This window comes from Helianthus annuus, chromosome 17, assembly GCF_002127325.2.
Source record: "Helianthus annuus cultivar XRQ/B chromosome 17, HanXRQr2.0-SUNRISE, whole genome shotgun sequence".
Taxonomy (NCBI): Eukaryota; Viridiplantae; Streptophyta; class Magnoliopsida; order Asterales; family Asteraceae; genus Helianthus; species Helianthus annuus.
In genome coordinates this window covers 148,489,976-148,511,115 of record NC_035449.2, presented here as the reverse complement: position 1 = coordinate 148,511,115, position 21,140 = coordinate 148,489,976, and the positions used below count along the sequence as shown (strand labels likewise).

The window sequence follows — 21,140 nt, the reverse complement described above, 5'->3', positions numbered from 1 at the left end:
GGTACCTGAGCAGAATTTAGCAGATGAAACTGCTCCTCAGGTATCTGCTGCTGAGCCCACTGCTCCAGGTGATCAAAGCAGCACACCCACTATTTTAAAACCAACACCTGCCACCACAAAAAGAACCAAAAAGAAAATACTCAGAAAGCCCACCAAACCCAAATCAAAGGCATCTCTGGAAGATGAGATCCCAGAGACAATGCCAGTGACAGCACAAAAGTCACAAATAACCACTGCTGCTACTTCCTCACAGCAGTTGGAAGAAAGATCTCAACCCCAGCCTCAAACTCCTCCTGCATTCTCACAAAAGGATCAGGTTGTATTCGCAGGGACACCACAATATGAAGCTCTAGACCCACTCGGATCCATCTTCCACAGTCCTGATCCCAAGGACATGTCTTTTTCAACCCCTTTACCATCACCCCAAATAATACCACCATCCACTAAACCTTTGTTGCATACAGATGCTATTACTCAGACACAAACCAGTTCCTCTCAATCACCTATCACTGAGAGTATATTCCCACAAGTGACTGGGTCTGATGTTAATATCTCTGTTATCCTAGCAACAATTGAGGAGGTTACACTGTAGGAATTACAAGTAATTCCTGTCAGTAGTTCAAGTGGAGCAGCCACTACAAGTGTTGAACTTACAGGTTTACACTTGGACAGTGGTTTCATTAGTAAGACTCCCTTGAAGGCAATTTCTTCTAAAGCACCTATGAGAGCCACCATTGAGTATGTTCTACTAACTGGTACCCTCCAAAGGCTATCAAGTGCTGAAGAGAGAAGTCCCCAGTACCAAGAACAAGGGGCATCAATGGATGACTTTTGGGACTCTGTTCCTAAGTCGCACATTGATAAAACCACTGCTGGTGGGGATTCAGATGATCCTGTTAATTCAGGTGATGATTCAAAGTATAAGGAATTGACGGCCAAGGTTGAAAACCTGGAAACCTCAGTTGCCGAAATTAAGGATATAGTGCAGCAGCTGTTAAAAGCTCAGAAAGCCCAATCCACTACTGCTCCAGCTCAAGCATCTGCTCAACAAGCACCTGCTGCAAATGAGTTATGGACCATGTTCCAACCACTGCTGGAAAGACAAAAGCAGATGGCAGATCAGCAGCATGCCATACATGTCCAAAAGCTGACCAATATGGTGGAATCACGATTCAAGGATACTCAGGCGGATATAAAAGCTATAAAGGCTCACATTCAAAGTACCTATGGAAAGGTTCCCTCCACTGTTCTCTTCATGAACGAACCCTTCTCAGATAATGCCAAAAAGGGGGAGAAGATCAAGTGGAAGAAAAGGGAATTGATGATGGTATGTATGTTGAGCCAGAAAAGAGTCAAACCAAAACTGCAGTATCAACACACACCACATCACCACACACCACCACAACTACTGTTCCACCACCATCTGTGTCTACAGCACAAAAACCACCATTACCATCTCAAACAGCCAAACCATTATCACCCCCTGCCAAAAATCAGAAGACAACAGATGTTACAACATCTGTTGTAATGGCAACAGTGGTTGAAACACCAGTTGTTTCAACTACTGTTAGTCAACCACTGATCACCACTCAAACAACTGCCATCATAACCCCTGCTCAAAAGCAGAAGACATCTGCTGATACGTCAGTAGTTGTAATGACAACAGCGGTTGAGACACAAGTTGTTTCAACAGCTGTTAGTCAACCACTCACCACTGTTCTCACCCTTCCTACATCACTACCCTTTCCTACATCACAACCAAAGCTCTTCAACAGAAAAAGAAAGCCAATCATTGCCGATGAGGGTATACATGATCCTAATGCTGCAAAATATCCACTGGAACTTGAAGCTATCAAAAATGAGATGCGGCAATTCTATACAGAAGAGGATCCTTCAAAAAGAAGATTCTCCTCACTCATAGGCTACATGGCACCAGAAGATATGGATGATTACCTCAAGATCAAGGCAAGGCAAGGCAAGCTAAAGTAAGAGCTAAGGTTGATAGTGAAAGTGAAGGTCTAAGTGACGAAGGCATTGCTAAAAGACTGGAGTTCTACTTCACAAAAGTAAAGCAGATAGAAGAGTTCGCACAAGAGCTAATCGAAGAAAAGCTTGATCAAAAGAAAAAGTTAAGAAAACGATATCTAGCCTACATCATGAAAGAAAAATTCTATCCTGCTGAAGAACAACAGTTTGAAGAATGGCCATTAGTTGTTCTAAAGCATGAGGCAGAAAGGATTCAAAGAATCAAGAATGATCCAACAAAGAAGAAGAATGCTCCAAACTGGAGCAAATACAAAAAGCTTATTGCTGACCTCACTGAAGAATATAAAGGGAAGAAAAGGGAACTGGTGGATGCAAAGATGGATACTGTTGAAGCCATATCAAAATGGTCCAGGCAGCAGACTGATGAAGCCTATGAAAGGCTAAAGAAAAGAAAGATAACTGTTTCAAGTGCTTCAAAGAAATGAGAACAAATGATGAAGCTTGAACAGCAAATTGAAAACCTCAAAACATTGTTCAAATCAGCAGACAATCCTTCTCTTGTGTCAAACCAAGAAGAAGGTAAACAGCTGACTGAAGAAGAGGTCAAAGAAAAGGAAACAGAGCATTTCAAGGACACCATCATGAAAAAGGGTCTAAAAGAAGACAGCTCAACAAAGCTTCAAAACCTTTTTAAGAAGGTATTAAACAAACCTGCATCACCAAACACTGCAACAGACATGTTAGAGATTGAAAGGCAAGAGCAAATTGAAAAAGAAACTGCAGAAGACATAGCTGCAGCAAACAAAGTCATTGAACAAGCCTTCAAAAGGATGTCTGAAAGTCTGCAAGTGTTCACAAGGCCATCATCCCCCAACTCATCAAAGAATAAATCTCTCCTAAGAAACCCATTAGGTTTAAAAATACTAAAGTGGATGTCTGATCAAAAGACCCACGTATTGACTCTGGTCAGAACCAATGGTGAAGTGAAGTACATATCAAGGAAAGAAGCACTTGGCCCGAGTGTTGAAGATTTGCAGGATCTCCTTGAACTTACACTGTGTAGGGATGAAGATGACCAGAGTGCCAAGGAATTTGAAGCTGAATTTAAGAAACAAGCTAAGGAACTCTTGATGAGTAATAAAGGTCCTGAATAATGAAGGGTTTTGGCATTATCTGTTCCAGGGGGAGATTGTTGGGATTGAACCCTACCAGAGGAACAGATAATGTAAAGCCAAAACTGGATCACATCAGAGGACTTCAATAAGCAGCAGTTTACACTTTGCTTTTCCCTTGACAGTGGTATTCTAACTGCTGATGAATCTTAAGTACTGCTCACCATAAACACTGATGAACCAAACACTGATGAGATCTTAAAGACTGCTGAAGACAAACACTGTTGCTCTATCTACTGCTGTTTCCTAAGTACTGCTGAAGACTCAAGCACTGCCCACTCAAAGACTGATCACCTTTTAAGAAAGCACTGAAGTTCAACATTAGTGCTCAGGCTACAACAGTGGAACGTGAAGCAGTAGTTATCTCTTGTCTTGTATTGTACTGATAATCAGATGTTGCATATCAGTAGTTTGTGTAGAACAGTGTTTATAGGTTGTTAGGTCGTTAGATGTCACTATCATGGTGACGTCAGCTGAGATGCTTCAGTGGTTTGGTTTTCGTTTGGTTTTCCTATAAATGGAGCAGTACCCTGTACTGTTACATTTGATTGACTGAGTGGATTCTTCTTCTTCAGTCCAATCCTTTCATCTTGTGCAACCAACCTTGGGGTATCAGGCTGAGGGGGAGCTTAGTTCTGTAAACATGCTGTAATCATTTGCTGTGTATCTAAATCATTCAGCTTAATGAAAAGCATTTGTTTATCAAACTATTTTCCTCTTTGGTTGTGTTTACAAAGTTTGTATCCATTTCCGCTGCACTTTACATCATTTCATATATTCTGAATGTTCAATTCATACAAACATACACAATCATGAGAGCCTCAGATCCTAACACTGTCTTTAGGTGACACATGGCTAGGTCTTGTCCTTTTTAGATTTTGCCATTTTATTATAATGGTAGATCTTATAATAGGAATGTTATTTTAATTCTAACCGTTCAATTAAAATTTAAACAAGTACATGGTTGCCCTAAACGAGACTCTAACTGAAATGACTTGCCCATGCAGGGGCTAATCAGAAAAAATAACGAAAGAAACAAATCAAGAACAAAAACGAATTAGGATTAATCCTATGTTCTTTGTCTAGACTCGAGGATGTGCAACTGTGTAACTGATATTAAACACAAAAGGCTAGTGTTTAATTCACTCAGTGTTGGCTCTGATACCAACCTATCACACCCCGATATTTCCACGTATTACCGGTGGGCCCGGTGGGGAGTATCGTGACGTAGTTGATATCATCATAGTCAAACAACACAAATCATAAATGCACAGCGGAAGCAAAAGATAGATTCATTTCAACTGAATAAATTGTAATATTAAGTATCCCAAAATAGTTGAAACTGATCCACAGGCGGATCGAATAAAAAGGAAAAATTTTTCAACAGACTTTAACATCTAAAGCTTGCGAGACTTGAGTAATGATGCCTAGAGTAGCCAGCCTATTACGTATAGTACCTGCACTTAGCCTTTTTGGAAAATACGTCAGTTTACACCGGTAAATACAACTTAACTGACTCATTTTGAAAACGTTTTTAAAAAAAATTGATTTGTATGCACTTAGGCAAAAAATATATTTTTATAACTTGGGACAATTATTAAAAATAATCTTGTATATAGTTTTACTTATTTGTCGTCCGTCAGAGCCGGTTTGTAGGGCCGGTCTAGATTAACTGACACGCCACAGGTATAATACCCACAAGGTTATTTCCTTTAAGTGGGCTACCAGTTTTTACATATGCATCTGTCAGGTGTACGCCTACACCCCGTGCTTAGGTCGTGGCCATTTCTACGAATTATGCCAAGGATATCCGGGACATGGTCATTTAACCCCCAAAGGCCATACACCAAATAATACAGAATAAAACAGGTTATGTAAATACATTAATCACAATACGATTTAAATGACTACATACCCGACCAAGCAGTATTATTATAATACCGTATCCCAAGCCCGTATTGGGAAAATAAGTTAAGAGTATTTACCTGAGCAAAGTACAAATCAAATACATCAAGTTCACGTAGCTTTTACTGGGCTCCTAATCTGGAACGAAGGTTTTTAATAACCTATTAGAATCCTAACGGGTCTTTAATTAAGCTTAGACTTAGACCGGTTAGTTTTCAAAAGGAAGACACGGTTCAAACGCATGATAAAGCGAAGACCGGTTTAGAATGTGGTCTTGACCCGACAATCTTGGATACTTGTTTAATATGGATAAACTAAACACATTCTGGATTTTGAGACAAAAACGATATGGTTTGACCCGTTTCGGCTAATATATGCAAACTAGTCACATAAGCCGATCCGAACGCGAAAATGCGTAATGGGTAACCAGCTGATTCATATGCAAGTTTCTTAAGTTAATATGCCTTAAATATGTTGTGACATCAGTAAGATATCTTCTATTATGCCCCAAATGAATTTAAACTCAAATTATGACTCGTAAGGGCATTTTGGTCATTTAAAAGGTTATAAAAGAGTTTAAATATAAATCTTAGTTTTGGGTCTGATGTAATCAGTAAAAATACTTAATTTACTAAGTTATATCAGTAGGGTATAACCTATATGTGAAATTTATCATTTCTAACCATACTATGCACCGAAGGGGCATTTTGGTAATTTCACCTAAGGTTTAAAGGTCAAATCTGGAAATCTGACTTCAAAAACTTTTACTTACTGTTGGAACATAAAAGTTTACTTAAAATACCAGTAGGTATCAAGTCTTACATGTCTAATATGGTTTTAATACATACTATGTGTTTAAAACGCTTAAAAAGGCGATTTTGAGCTATTTCCGGGTTCTTAAAGGAAAGCTGATATTTTTACTATTCCAGAAGGCTTAAAATATTCTATTTATCATATTAGATCAGTAGAAAAAGGTTTGGTATCAAAAGGTTTGGTAAAACTCATTTTATAGCCTAAAAGGGTAAAACCGACAACTACCGAATTAAGCTTAGAACTCTAGGTTATGCTCATCCTAAAAACAAATAAAAGTCTCCAAAAATCCCAAAATATTATTTTACATCAGTAGGAATAAAGTTTGGTATCAAAAATTGGGTTTAGATAGGCTATATGCTAATTACGCCATTTAATTACTAAAAACCTTATAATTACGCTATTGAGCGTAACTCTTAACCTAGACCTCAAACTGATGTCAAATTTTAGGTACAAGTTTATAAATCAGTAACTAAGGTTTCTACTCTTTTATATTATCAAAATTCATGTTTTAAGGTCATATGGGCATAATAGTCAACATTTAGGCATTTAACGGAAATATGCATATGAATCGGATAACTAATGAACCAAGTTGTATAATCACAGAGGGTTATATTTATATGAAACCTGGTCCTAAATAAGCTCTAAGGAATTTCTAAACTATGCTCTAATGGGTCAGAACTGAAAGTCAAAGCAAGAGTTTACTTTTGCGACTTTCGGTTCCGAACCGAGCTTAAACTGAAAATTGTCGAGTTGAACATGTTTAGACATGTTCTTACATTAATTACCAAGTTATATTAATAATAAAATAGGTTGCATAGCTTCTACATTGCTAATTATGCATTAATTTGAAAATAAGTTTTCTGTTGACTTTTTAAGATCAAGTTTGACTCGACAATTGACCTAGGTAGAGTGGGAATCAAAAGGTGCCCTTTTAAGGGTTTATTGCCCACATAATTACCAACTCATAGGTACTTTCAATTTGGAATTTGACTGGACAAATTAAGATTAATGACGAAGTCAAATCTTTATTACGACGGTTTGACTTTACGCTAAATAACTAAGCTAAACTGAATTAAGAAAGGTTAAGAATACTTACAATAGTCCTAAGCACGACTAATGATCACTTGGAAAGGTGTTTGAGCTCCAGGAACATCTAGAAATGAAGTTGTAAAGATATCAAGTGAATGTTCAAATGTTTGCAACATTGAAGCTCTTATATAGGAACTTTGATTGCACAAGATCATGACATACAAGTCTATGGAATGATTCCTGATCATTCCAAGTGTCCCTAGGCCCTTTAAAACCATCAAACCAGCCCCAGGTATCAAAAACAAGCTTTCTAAGTCGGTTAAACCGGCTGTACAGGCAGCTGTGATGTTTTTCAGCATCTGGGCACCTTAGGCGGCCCGCGTAAGAGTCCATAGGGACCTTACGTGCCCCGTGTGAATGTCCAGATCCGGTCAACAAGTTTGCAATATTGCAATTTTGGTCCCCTGGTCCTTCCAAACTTGATTTTTACATGGTTTCTTGCACTATTAACCACCAAACTTGACTTTTAAGGACCCCAAGTCATAAACCAATTTTTTTAAGTCCTCGGTTATTCATACGATCACCGAAAAGCCTTAAATTTCAACGTTGACGCTTTTAACCCCTCACATACGAATATTGTCATAACTTTCTCATACTTTATCGAAACCTTGTGAAATTTTTATCACATATTCTTGTGAGTATAATTAACCATTACAAAGCTTCGGGCTCGCTAAAAGGTCACTCAGAGGTATACTTTAAACATGTTGACACATTTAACCCTTGTAGTTTGTAATTCCTCACTTTCTTTCACAATTAGCTTCGTATGATCCATGATTTATTCGTTTAAGGGTATAAATATCATGTAGGGCTATTGTGAATTATATTTATCCATTGTTGACATTTTGAACCCTTATATTCACATACTTTCTCTGTTTGTCAACTTTAGTCCCACTAAAGTATTCTTTCACACATTCAAAGCTTATGACACGTGTTAATACATTATTGGACATGAATTATTGAGGTGTTAAAGAATCATGTGAACATCAAATTGTGTGCTATAAGGAAAACTGGTGGCACGAGAATATTTGCAATGGCATATGATTGATTATGAGGAGATGTATTCTCCAATGGTGGATGTATTAACTTTCTAGTATCTTATTAGTCTGGTAATATATAAAGAGAAAATTGATAGTCGTCTTATGAATGTTATGTATCACTTGATATTAAAAGCTTACATGAAAGTCCCTCGAGGATTGAGTTATCAAAATCATGAAAATAAGTTCTCGAAAACAATATGATCGTTGTATACAGATTCATATTTGTATGTGTTGAATATAATTGGAACTCCTGATAAGTATCCTAAAGCACTTGATATAGAAATCATGGTATAATACGGATTTTACAAATGAAGCATGATACAATATGAGTTTTACAAATGAAGCAAGTGTTCAAGATATCCTTGCATATGATATAGAAATCAATGAGGTTTATGTAAAAGAACTCCTAAAAAGTGTATGCACATACATTGTTGTTCAAAGTGGAAAGAAGTGTCACGGCCCCCGACCCCACCCTAGGAGCTGGTGTTGCGAGCCGGTCAAGTGGTACCGGTGTTTATCAAGTACGCAGCGTCAAAATTTTTCATCAGGATCGTAGTTAGGAAATAATTTCAGAGTTATAAAACACCAAATTTTAATATTAAATAAATGGGCTAAAACCCATATTCAATTGAATTGTTTTTATAGGGATAAACCAAAATAAATAAAATATAGATTTCTTCTTTTATGCAGGTAGTTATAGCAACTTTATTTAAGCCTTTAGTGCTCCATAGCGGGCTTCTGTTAACTTTACATCAAATTACCTGAAACGTGTTTTGAAAACATTTTATCAGTAATAAATACTGGCGAGTTAATTCCATTTTTATAAAAATACATTTTTATACTTTTACAACATTAAGGGTTTTTATATTTGTTTATATTTACACAAAACTCAATCAGTATTTGTCACATGCTGGCATTTCCGATGTGACAGTGGTCATATTACTCAGTGGCTTACTTTCGTCCAATAGTGAAGTTTATCAAGTAATTATATCTTACTATTATTCAAAGGTATCTGTCATTAGGCAATTCCTGTGACGATGGTCATATCACTGTTGATCATTCTTTCAACTAGTGACTGTGGTCGTATCACTGTTGATCAGTTTTTCAACTAGTGACTCTGGTCATATCACTGTGGATCATTCTCTCAACTAGTGACTCTGGTCATATCACTGTTGATCATTCTCTCAACTAGTAATTCTGGTCATATCACTGTTGATCATTCTTTCAACTAGTGATGCTTATCAAATAATGTATACCAAATTTCGCATATCGAAAGTAATTGTTGAATACATAACCCAACTATACACGTATAGTAATAGATTACTATATAATAAATAGAATATAATGTATTACATGTATTTCATTTGTCTATTAAAATATTATTGTACATTATAATATTTAATGTTACAATTTAATTACATATAATATAAATATATTTTATTATAATGTTATAACACATATAATATATTATGTTTAGCACACCATCCAGAAGCCTTATTCTTTATGTTTTGTCCCTATAACAGTAACAAACTAAACTTAGACACTTTATTAACTAATCTTTAAATTTGAAACTTTTATTTTACTTTACTATTAACAAAGTTCATTAATCACGCTTTTCATTTAAAATTCTCTTTTATTTATATTAATATTAATAATTAATAATTAATAAGTGAATCAAATGAACAGTAAACTATAAATATAATAAAATATTATATACATTTTTTATAGTTTTATTATCTTAATATTATAATAATTGTTATATTTTTACTTTTTAAGTCTGATAAGTTTGGTATTAACCAGTACTTGTATCGAAAATATCGGTTCGTTATCGGTACATGAAGGTAAAAACCAACACCAGCCTGGTACATAAAATGCCAAAAGTCGGTACCGGATTGAGTTTCATAATCTTTTAGTTCGAGAAATTTGGTACTGCTACCCAGTACCATTTGCTCATCCCTGATCACGGGTACCGTACGAACACCAACGGTATCGTACAACTTCTTTTTAGTTTCAGGAGTAGGGATGAGCTCGGTGCCAACTGATACCGAATCGGTATTGGTACCGAAAATACCGGTTACAGTATCGGTATATGAAGGTAAAAAATGGTAGCGAACCGGTACTAGGAACGCCAAACGTCAGTACCGAACTGGTACTTAGGACTTTCGGTTCAGGAAATTTGGTACCGGTACCCATTACTATTTGCTCATCTCTGACTACGGGCTTCTACGGAACAACATCATTACTATACAACTTTTTTAGCTGATTTTCTTTCGGTTTTTTTTAGCGTTTTTTTCTACATTTTCTTTTTATTCTTGTCAGCGATTCCATGTGCAACGCGCTCGTAGTGATTTCAAACACATATTAAATAACAAAAAAAGTTGCCGCAACGCGGCGACAGTTTTATAACTAGTTATTTTAAATGTTGCATACATAAATGCGATTTGGACATGATACTATATAATAGAAATAGTTATATTATAATATATCTTAACATAATCTTATATACCTTATGAGCCAATTTTTTTAATAATGATTCTCTAATATAACTAACAATCCCGTGTATTTTAATATGTTTATTTATTATATTTCTTTTAATATAACTAATATATTTTAATAATGATTAATAAAACTCTATTTTATATACACACCATTTAGATTTATTTCAATCATATATTAAATTTATTAATAATTTAATATAGTAATGTAAAAATAATATTAGTTATAGGTTATGGCTACTGTGGCACAATTCCCCCGTGCTTATGGTCATGTTACTATTGGCTAACTTTTTGGCCAATAGTAACGAGTGTCAAGTAATGTATACAAAACCCCATATACTCCCAGCTATTGCAGAATATAAAAACTTAATCATTGTAAGTATAATTGATAAACATTTAGGGTTTTGTAAAGTATTTTTAAATATAACTGTATCACAAAAAGGTGATAAAAAGGAGAATGATTCACTTTGTAACTTTAGGGTTCAACTAAAAGCCTTCTGGTATTATCTTGGGTATAACTCCTGAGCTATTTAATAAAATATATAATGCTCTCGCGTTAAGTATAGTAACCCAAATTCAACTTTATCAATATGTCACGAGACAGAACCTCAACCTACTTAATCGGGCAGAGCCTTGACATGCGTTGGTGGGCTCCAGATCAATCGGACAGGGTATCGACTCAATGATCAGGAATTAAAACATTTAAAATGGGGCAGCGCTTTAGTGTTATTATAAGTGAAAAAAATATATGTTAGAAAAAGGAAGGCAGCGAGAGAGAAGCAGAGACTGAGTAATTTTTAAATGTTGAACAAGTAGTGTTATTTTTATATTGAAATGGTAACTTGTAGATCACGTTCAAAGAAAAGATTCCCTTCTGAAAATTGACCATGCTGCTAACTTCTCAATTCATATGTTAAGTATTGTTATTATTATATTATTTTATTTTTAAAAATTAATTCGGCTGCTTCACTTATTTGATACGTATAACTTTTAAAATATGACGTTTTACAAAACAATAAATATGTTATTAGAACGAGAATATTTTTGTCTACATTTTGATCCAAGTTTCATTAAAAATAGAGTAAGTTTAAATATAATGTATTTTTATAATTTAATTATTAAACGGATTCTATGTTTGTCTAAATATCTCATTTTTCTAATAGTCGACTTACACGTAATCTACCCGTTTATTAATATAAGTTTTTATATACTTTATTTTAATATAACAAAAAAATTGAGATGTTACAAGAAGTACCGTGAATTATTGTAAATGCCTGAAAACCTCTTGAATGTATCTTTATACAGTTAAAAAGATAGTATAGACTAAAATAGTCGAGTTGAGTAGTGTACAACTCATGAGATATTCTGATAAAGAGCAATATAAGTTTGATAATATTATCCATCTTTCTCAAAAGTCTTCTCCTAAAAGTTCATTATAATCATTGTTTATAGTGGTGATGTCCCGCATCATCGAGAGAAACTATCGAGCATTTAGAGGGAGACTTATTGAATGACATTGACACATTGTAATTATTACTCGACATGCAATTCGAGTATATGCGTAATCAATCAAACTATATCTATAAGGAGGTTGAAGCGTTTTATCATGGATAAACCTTATCCTTTGAGTACGTTAAAGGTTATTCAATTACTTGATATAGAAAATGACTATTATAGTCTCCTATGAAAGAAATTGAAATTTATGGTCTAGAAGTACCATGTTTAAGTGCAATTGTGCATTAGTATTTCTTGCTATCTATTCATGGTTTTATATATCTAAGGTTGTAAGATATGAATTTATATTTTACTAACCTATCGAAACAAGTTTGGTTAGTTTTGTAAATGCAGGAAATGTAACAAAACACAGTTGTACATCTTATGATATTTGTTTACAAGAAGAGACGCTACAAGGCTCATGTGAAGAACATACAACATTGCGAACATAAAAGATTGCACATTAAGGGATTATAAGTAGCAAATCATTGGCTACAAAAGCTTTAAGCAACTTTTAAGGAAGCTGGACACGAGTCACTTAAAGGATAAATATTAAAATGAGAGGGAGATTTATTCAAGTTACACTCTTTTTCTCTTCACTAAGTTTTGTCCCATTAGGGTTTTCTTAGCAAGGTTTTTAATGAGGCAACATACTTGATCCAGAAGTAATCAGAGAAGAAAATACGCACTTCACTCTTTTTTCCATAGCTGAAGTTTTGTCCCATTGGGTTTTCCTGGCAAGGTTTTTAACGAGCCAACAACTCCAAGCGTATGAAACTGATAACCAATGGGGAGTGTTATAAACATATATTATTATTATGGTTATCAACACAAAAAAAGATTAACTTTCTCTTCAGGTTTTGTACTCCTATATACCGCTATTGTAACTCATTGTAAATCATACCTGTCAATGAAATATTAGTTCTGTTCTCCCTATCATTCTTCTTATATTCCTATGTTAATAGGCTAGTTTCACAACCAGGGCCGGCTCTATACGCTTTCCAACCTAGGCACAGGCCTAGGGCCACAAAAAAATAAAGGTCTCCAGGTTTTTAAGAAGTTTTTTTTAAATAGTATATGTATTAGGCCCAAATAATAAATACTTGTATTTTAAAACTAAACTGGTTTTTGATTGAAGGAACCCCAAATAAATATTGTTTTGCAAAAAAAGACCAAGTTTCAAAACCCATTTCACCTTGATTTCCAACTATTACAACACAACAAACACTGACCTAATCATCAATATTTAGCAGCCTAAAGCCCCTAAATACAACCGTAATCATCGTTCCCATTTCCCATCGCAACCTACTTTTAATTTCTAGGTTATCGGCTATCACTAGATGAAAGTCGGGATTGGAGAAGACCCATGGCGTCAGGATTAGAGGAGAGTTTATCAGTGAAATTAGGGCCCCCTCTTTATAAGCTCCAAAAACTTAAGAACGGCCTGTTACAACACTCATAATATTTAATTAAAACGAGAAAGTTCTAATAGATTTTGCATCTAAGTTACAAGACTAACATCAATATTCACTTTTATGAATAGTCAATTAATGATACATAATATTTTACTAGATTTTACTTGTTAATATCATATACTTTTACTTGTTAATAAAATAGTAGATATACCACGTGTTTTGATATTCATAGTCAATATATGACTCGGTCTTATTGTTGATTTCACAAAGCCTAACTTTCAACCCTTTGAATTTTCTAATTCCCATCCATTGACTCCAACTAAACCACTAATAAAAATAAACACCATGACCACACACACTTTACTCACAGAAATTAAGTAATGGACTACACGACCATCTTCATCTTTCTCTCAATCTTCATATCTTTTTATACCTTCATCACCAAATCCGGCCACCGAAAGTCCACGGTGGCCGCTCCACCCCCACCGCCACCAGGCCCATACCCGCTTCCAATCATTGGAAACATCTTTAAACTCGGGGACAAACCACACCACTCATTAGCGGCCTTAAGCAAAACATACGGGCCGCTAATGTCCCTTAAGCTCGGTAGCACCACCATGACCGTTATTTCGTCCCACAAAACAGCTCAAGAGTTCTTTTTAAAGCATGATATGTCTTTCTCGAGTAGATCAATCCCCCACGCTGCCACCGCACACAACCGCCATGAAATCTCCATGGTCTGGCTGCCCGTCGGCGATCAATGGCGAAGACTACGAAGAATATCTAAAGAACACTTGTTTTCCGTACGTCAACTTGATGCTAGCCAAAACCTTCGCAAGAAAAAGGTTCATGAGCTTCTTGATTATGTGCATGGATGTTTGGAAAGTGCTAAACCGGTCAACGTTGGTCAAACTGCAACTACTACAACTCTCAACATACTTTCAAACTTCATTTTCTCCACTGATATAGCTCAGTATGATTCACTTTCTTCTCAAGATTTTAAGGATCTTGTATGGGGTTTGATGGAGGTTGGTGGGACACCGAATTTAGCCGATTTCTTCCCGGTTCTTCGCCCATTTGATCCACAAGGATTGCGAAAACAGGCTTGTTATTATACCGGGAAGCTAATGGCGATATTCGATCAGCATATAAGTGCGCGAATAGAAGCGAGAACAAAAGGTTTAGTTGATCATGGTGAAGGCTCATCAAGCAAGGATCTTACGGATTTGTTATTGGACATCAGCCAAAATGAAGAATCATCGATTAGCATCGATGACATACGGAGCTTGCTCTTTGTAAGTAATCACTAATCTTGTTTGTTCTTGATGTTTTGGAACAATAGTGTGTTTTTGGAAAACAATTTGGCAACTTTAGATCAATAGATCAAATTAGTTCTGTTGTTGAGTTGACTTAGAAAAAGCAAAGTAGGAATTCTCAACCCCAACTTTAGGCTATAAATCACTTTTTATAAATGAGTGGACACCATTGAGTTTAACATTTTTTATATCTAATGTTAATTTTCAAACTATCTTCCCCATGTGAAGTTGGACTTGAGAACCCATCTTTAACTTATAATAGCATGGGTTAGTTAGAAAATTGTAAATTTACTACATAATCCCACGCTGGAGGGCGGACCTAGGTAGAGGGTTGAGTGGGCGGGCGTACTTCTTGAAAGAAAAATCAGTGTATTTTATAAGGCAAATTCCCGATCACACCCTTCAAAATTTTGGTTAAACCCCTCCTTCGCACCCCACAGAAAATAATTCTTAGGTCCGCCATTGTTTGGCAGGATATGTTTCTTGCAGGAACCGACACAACATCGAGCACATTGGAATGGGCAATGGCTGAGCTAATCCATAACCCTGCGAAAATGTCGAAAGCCCGATCCGAGCTCATGGAAATATTAGGAGACGAAAACAAAAGTGTCGAAGAATCAGACATCCCGAGACTCCCTTATTTACAAGCAATTGTTAAGGAAACACTTCGTTTGCACCCTCCGGTTACCTTTCTAGTTCCTCATAAAGCCATAACCGACGTCGAGATCCAAGGCTACATGGTACGCAAAGACTCACAGGTCTTGTGTAACCTGTGGGTCATGGGGCAAGATCCCAATGTATGGTCGAACCCACAAAGGTTCGACCCAGAGCGATTTCTTGAAACCGGAATCGACTATAAAGGTCATGATTTTGAGTTGATACCGTTTGGTGCTGGAAGAAGGATATGTCCAGGATTGCCTCTTGCTCATAGATTGTTGCATGTGATGTTGGGGTCTTTGATTTACAAGTTTGAGTGGAAAATTGACGGAGGACTGAGTCCACAAGATATGGACATGAGTGATAAGTTTGGGTTTACTTTACACAAAAACCTGCCCCTAATGGCAATCCCAGTCAAAGTTTGATTTTTGTCAACAATTTTATTGAAAAGAAAGTTCAGTTATGTCGTGACAAGTTTAATATTATGTGTATCGATATAGTTTTGTTGAAAATCGAAAGATCAGTCAATTACTGTTATTTTTTTCTTTAATATGATAAATCGAACAAATATCATTCAAACAACACGAGTACTCTGACCTAGTATTCTTATTTATACTTTTCTCAGTGCTCGAGTATAATTTCATTAAAAACGAAATTGTATGCATAATAAGTATTTTTATGGTATCCTATGCTATATCAAGTGTCAGTTTCGTATTAGTTGCTTGACAAATTTGATGAACTGAACCAATACTATATATCCAGACAACAACGATATTAGCACCGGTATCCGTTTTTATAGTATTCAATCAATATAAAACGTGTGTTAATTTCAATTACGAATGCCGGTATCATATCAATATTGTACCGAATTGAATCGGTATTTTTCAAAACCCGTCGCGCAACACAGGATACTCCATTAGTTTGATTAAAAAGACAAAATTACTTAATTTTGGGAGTTTAAAAAACATCTTTCATGTATCAACACAATATATTATGTAATATTATATATTGCACAATTGATATAATAAATATTGTTGTATATAAATATGATAATAAAACTAAATAAAATTATCTTATATAGAACTATAATCATAAGTATAATTACATAAATAAAAAATAGGTTAAGGATCAACTTGATAGTTTTATATATCTTCCTAGGAAGATTAGGAAGTAATGTTCTAGGAAGATTAGGAAGTAATGTTATCCTTACACCTGATTAAGTAAAAAATATGAAGGGAGGGGCACTTTGGTCTACTACAATTATATAAAACTCTAATTTACAACAATTCTAAGCATTAAGTGTTGTACCTTATGCTTAAGTTATTTATCTTGCATTATAAGTTGTACTCTTTGCATTTAGTTGTTGCACAACGGTTTTCTACAAACCCTAAATCCATTGTCGCTGCCTGTCTACTCTCCAGATATCTCGATCCATGAAATTGATTTCACCACTCGATTATTTCTCAATTTCTGATTCGCAACTGATCTCCATGGATATACCAATTTGATTTTGCATTCATGATACGTAATCCGTATGTTTCTTCGCCTTGAATTTTAAGGATTTTTCGGTTATCATGTCGTCAATTGTAGCAAGAACGCATTGTCATCTTCAGCGTTACGAGAACAATCTTCGCTTCTGTTAGGGTATTTCTTCATCATAACTGAATTCAATTTTTTCCACGTCACAGACTTGTATGGTTTTACTTCTTTTGTTATTTTGTTGGTTTTGTGGCTTTTAATCTTTACTGTTCGTCTTTGTTTATTTGATACTATAATTTGTGAATGTGACATGAATGCTATAGTCATTATTTGGTGGGTTTTGCTTAACCTGCTATTTGGTTTGTCCTGTTTATGGCATTTCAGTTGTAATCCTTTATATTCTTCTTGTAGTCTAATTATGTTGACCAAAATTAATGTTGCAGAATCTTGAAACTCAATAGTATGATTTTAAGTAAAGTATTGTACCTAAATTAATTTCAATATCGTTCTGTATTTCGTGTTTTGCTGCATATGATGGAGACTGGCCAATTTGAGATAAATCGTGAAAGAAGCTCAAAATTATTTAGTATTAATGAAGCTAATAGATTCTAATTTCAATATGGTTAATTAAAGGTTCATGTGATTTTATCAGCTATAGATAACTTTATTGGTTTGAAGATTATAGATAATCCACAACTCACATTAACAGTAACTAATTTTTTGCTAATCTAACTTATGCAAACTTTAAATTCGTCAGATGTTTTTTTTATTAAACTAGCAGAAGACAAATGCAATCAATCTATTTAAAAGATAACCGTTAATGCTTGCGGCTTAAACTAATGTGGTCCAGTGGTCCGCACTACTTTCTCTTGATATTGATTAAAGCCTCACCACTCAAGATGTTTTTTTTCTTCAACTTATGTCTTTTCAAGTTTGAGAAAGGTATTCATATACGCAAACTGAATTTACTAATAAGTAATAACCTGTGCAGGGCCTTTGTATGCGTTATAGCTGGTGATTGGATGTATACAACAGAGGAGGTGTAATTGGAACCCTGTGCTTCATATGCAGAATTACTTTTCTTTGACCAAGGTGTTGTATGAGTTGCAACTGGTGACATGGAGGCGTCAACGACAGAATTGTGGTGGATAGTAGGATCCGGTGACGAGTGGAGTGTCTGAGAAAAAAAGTGTAAGAGATCTGGTGGTGTTGGGTCCAAATGGGTCAGAATTCAACTATTGCCAAATGGGCTAGCAAGTTGTTAAAGAATGAAATATTAGATTATGATGAAAAAGATGTCACCCTTGTAAGTGTAACACTGGTATGATATGAGTGGCAATATTTAATCATATTTCTTTTTACCAAATGGGGCCTTAGTTTTTCTTTGATGTTGCTGCATCTATCATGCATTCACGACATGTTATATATTATTTTGTTTATTGATTTGAGAGTTATAGCTCAGTCATCATATGTTGTTTCAGGCTATTTGAAGGTGGACTAGCTTAAGTTGGAACTGATGTTGCAAAATGCACTCTGGTCATTTTCTTTATGAACCTTTAGTGACCGAGACGGAACCAAGGGGGGGTCAAGAGGGTCACTAGAATTCATCAGACTGATTTACTGAGTTTTTTTTTCAAGAAAAAAACGAATTTGACCCCCTAGTTATAGTCGGTAGATAAGAAAAACTTGTCACAACCCACGACCAACAAGTTTAGGTACAGACACTAATAGTAGATTGTAATGAGATACCTCAAGCCTGATAGGAGTTTGATTTGAATCATCAACGGCCATGGCATTTCCAGAATTCATATTTAGCTGCAGAATTTCAAAGAGATATTGTTTCCCTTTAGGATCAAGTCTTAGAGTGGGAAATGACATAATTCATATTTATTAAATTAATGTTGTCTATCAACTTTTGCTATTAAAAAATCTACTGGATGATTCAAAGAAACTATCCGAAAGGTTGTTTATTTTTGCAGTTAGCGAAAGCAGAAAAATTACTCCTTACAAACCACTTTAATGTTTGTTCACACATCAATGTTGAACAACTTTCCACCCATTTTCTCCTCTCAAATTCCATTTCAAATTAACACATTTTAGCATCGATGTTTCATTCACCTTAGCTTTATTCAGACACGTTTTCGCTTGTTGCAAAATTCTATTTGAACACATCTTTAAAACAATATGATTTATTTCAACTCTTGCTGTTAGATTCCAATTACTTTTGAGTCATATTTAAAAGTCTTTTTAAGAAACAGAGGGTGAGGGTGTGATAGTTGACCTTTAAAGACTAAATATTTAAGTAATCAGCTAAAAGATTCAGTTCTAAGTTAATCCTAATTCCAAAGAAACTCTTTGCAATAAGATCTCAGTAATAACTATTTAAAACTAGTCCCAAGTTGAGCAAAACCAGTTATTTTGATCTCAAAACTTCAAAAAATTCTCAGAAACATAATGGCAATTCAACTTAAAAGGTCAAAACAATTTTCAGAAACATCATGGTAATCTAAAAGATAACAAAAGGTTGTGAGATGAAGTCAATGAAAAAATGGAAAAACATAATAATTTGATTTTCAGGTGCCAAGGGCAGTAGAAAGTGAATTATGCTTGTCTGTACATAAAAAAATGAAAAAAAAAAAAAACAACAACAACAACAAGAACCTGAACTTACATATGTCTAGGAGGCCAGAGACGCCAGTGTCTCTGCTGCAAAATCCTCCAAATTTTAAGCTACAAATGTATGATAAAATGCAGATATGTATGTAGAGTTGTAGATGATAATATATACATACATACAAAGAAATTTGATGTATGCATTGAAGGAGATTAGGTGTAATTGCACATAATAGGCCCTTTTCCATGTTTGTAAGCGACTTTTAATATTTAAAAATCAAGCAACATGTAATTGTTTATATTTTTCTGTTTTTGGAAAGAATCTAAGCAATCAATATAGGGAAAATTACCAAATTAGCCAAGAATAAACTTTGACCAAGAAATTAGCCATTTGATGCCTCCTTGGAGCAGGGCATCACGTATTCAAATGTGCGGGATGCCTCTTTCAATGTGGAAGTGACACGTGTCTCAATGATTAGGTAGACTCCTCCAATGCCCCTCAACAGACTCATCCAATGCCTCAGCAGACTCTTCCAATGCCCCTCAGCAGACTCTTCCAATGCCTCAGGCATGAGTTAAAATTTTATGTGGGACCTACCACCCACTTCATCTTCACCACCGCCACCACCACCGCCACCGCCACCGTCACCGCCACCGCCGCCGCCGCCGCCGCCACCACCACCATAAAATATACTACTAATCTTCCTTCAGATTCATTTCTTTCTATCCCCTGTTGACTTGGTGAACACAGATCGATCATCATGTCTTCCTTTGAAAGAGGCATCTCCCCTGTTGGAGCTCATGAAGGATCTTGAAGATGAAGTGGCGGTGGCGGTGGCGGTGGCGGTGGTGAAGATGAAGTAGGTGGTAGGTCCCACATAAAATTTTAACTCATACGGCATTGGAAGAGTCTGCTGAGGCATTGGATGAGTCTGCTGAGGGGCATTGGAGGAGTCTATCTAATCATTGAGACACGTGTCACTTCCATATTTAAAGAGGCATGAGGGGTCTTGAAAGAGGCATCCCGCACATTTGAATCCGTGATGCCCTGCTCCAAGGAGGCATCAAATGGCTAATTTGGTGGTCAAAGTTTATTCTTGGCTAATTTGGTAAATTCCCCATCAATATATCTGAGAGATTATGATATCGAGTCAATGCAACACTTTAAACTTCTACTCGAACCGAAAAACGACCACGGTTAAAAGGCACAAACATAAAATTAACATAACCTTGGCTATGAGTGAAGTTAAGGAGTGGACGAAAAGGTCTCGACGAGTCGGCTCACTTGGCGGACAACCATACAAGATTTGGCCTAACTGTCGAACTGAATTCCATTTTCTTGGACTCAAGATTTTCCTCCAGTTTTCACTCTACCTCATATTAGGTTGGTGAATCTCCCACTTTAGTTTTTTCACAACCATTCATCGAGTATAATTTGAGATATTTATTAAAAAAAAAAGAAAAAAAAAGACAGTTATTGAGTAAGGAAATGTAGTTAATGGCCCACTAGTCGGTTTCAAAAAGTGGATGACGAAATAATGTATTAAAAATATAAAATTCATATATAATTAATTTAGAAAAATATTACTTTATTTTTTAGTGGGGTTAATGTAACAAAATATCTAATTTATAAGAGAAAAATGCCCGGATAGTCTCTGTGGTTTCGCAT

General features: G+C 35.5%; 1 protein-coding gene and 2 long non-coding RNA genes across 6 annotated transcripts; 2 read left to right on the top strand and 1 right to left on the bottom strand.

Annotated features, from left to right (window-relative positions):
• Positions 1-6,972: 6,972 nt before the first annotated feature.
• LOC110920963 lies at positions 6,973-19,695 on the bottom strand. Of its 3 annotated transcripts, none has more exons than XR_004886782.1 (4): positions 19,530-19,695; positions 18,608-18,673; positions 17,842-18,035; positions 6,973-7,029 (listed from the first exon to the last, which is right to left on the bottom strand). It is a non-coding gene; the product is annotated as an uncharacterized LOC110920963 (long non-coding RNA). The 3 variants fall into 3 exon arrangements; XR_002582044.2 differs by lacking the exon at positions 6,973-7,029 and adding an exon at positions 8,570-8,763 and having other exon boundaries at positions 19,530-19,693; XR_002582045.2 differs by lacking the exon at positions 6,973-7,029 and adding an exon at positions 12,347-12,768 and having other exon boundaries at positions 19,530-19,689.
• On the top strand, positions 13,709-15,916 carry LOC110920962 (cytochrome P450 76T24). The gene is made up of 2 exons (XM_022165214.2): positions 13,709-14,701; positions 15,196-15,916. Exons 1-2 carry the CDS (start codon positions 13,787-13,789, stop codon positions 15,802-15,804), a joined length of 1,524 nt encoding a protein of 507 aa, XP_022020906.1. The 5' UTR covers positions 13,709-13,786; the 3' UTR covers positions 15,805-15,916.
• LOC110920964 lies at positions 16,757-18,715 on the top strand. 2 transcript variants are annotated; one of them, XR_002582047.2, is made up of 3 exons: positions 16,757-17,023; positions 17,850-18,179; positions 18,340-18,715. It is a non-coding gene; the product is annotated as an uncharacterized LOC110920964 (long non-coding RNA). The 2 variants fall into 2 exon arrangements; XR_002582046.2 differs by lacking the exon at positions 18,340-18,715 and having other exon boundaries at positions 17,850-18,224.
• Positions 19,696-21,140: the final 1,445 nt, after the last annotated feature.

Excerpts from the sequence above, each read along its gene's own strand:
- LOC110920962 (XM_022165214.2), top strand. The coding sequence starts at position 13,787 with ATGGACTACACGACCATCTTCATCTTTCTCTCAATCTTCATATCTTTT. Across the intron at positions 14,702-15,195 it reads ACATACGGAGCTTGCTCTTT|GATATGTTTCTTGCAGGAAC; the intron begins GTAAGTAATCAC and ends ATTGTTTGGCAG.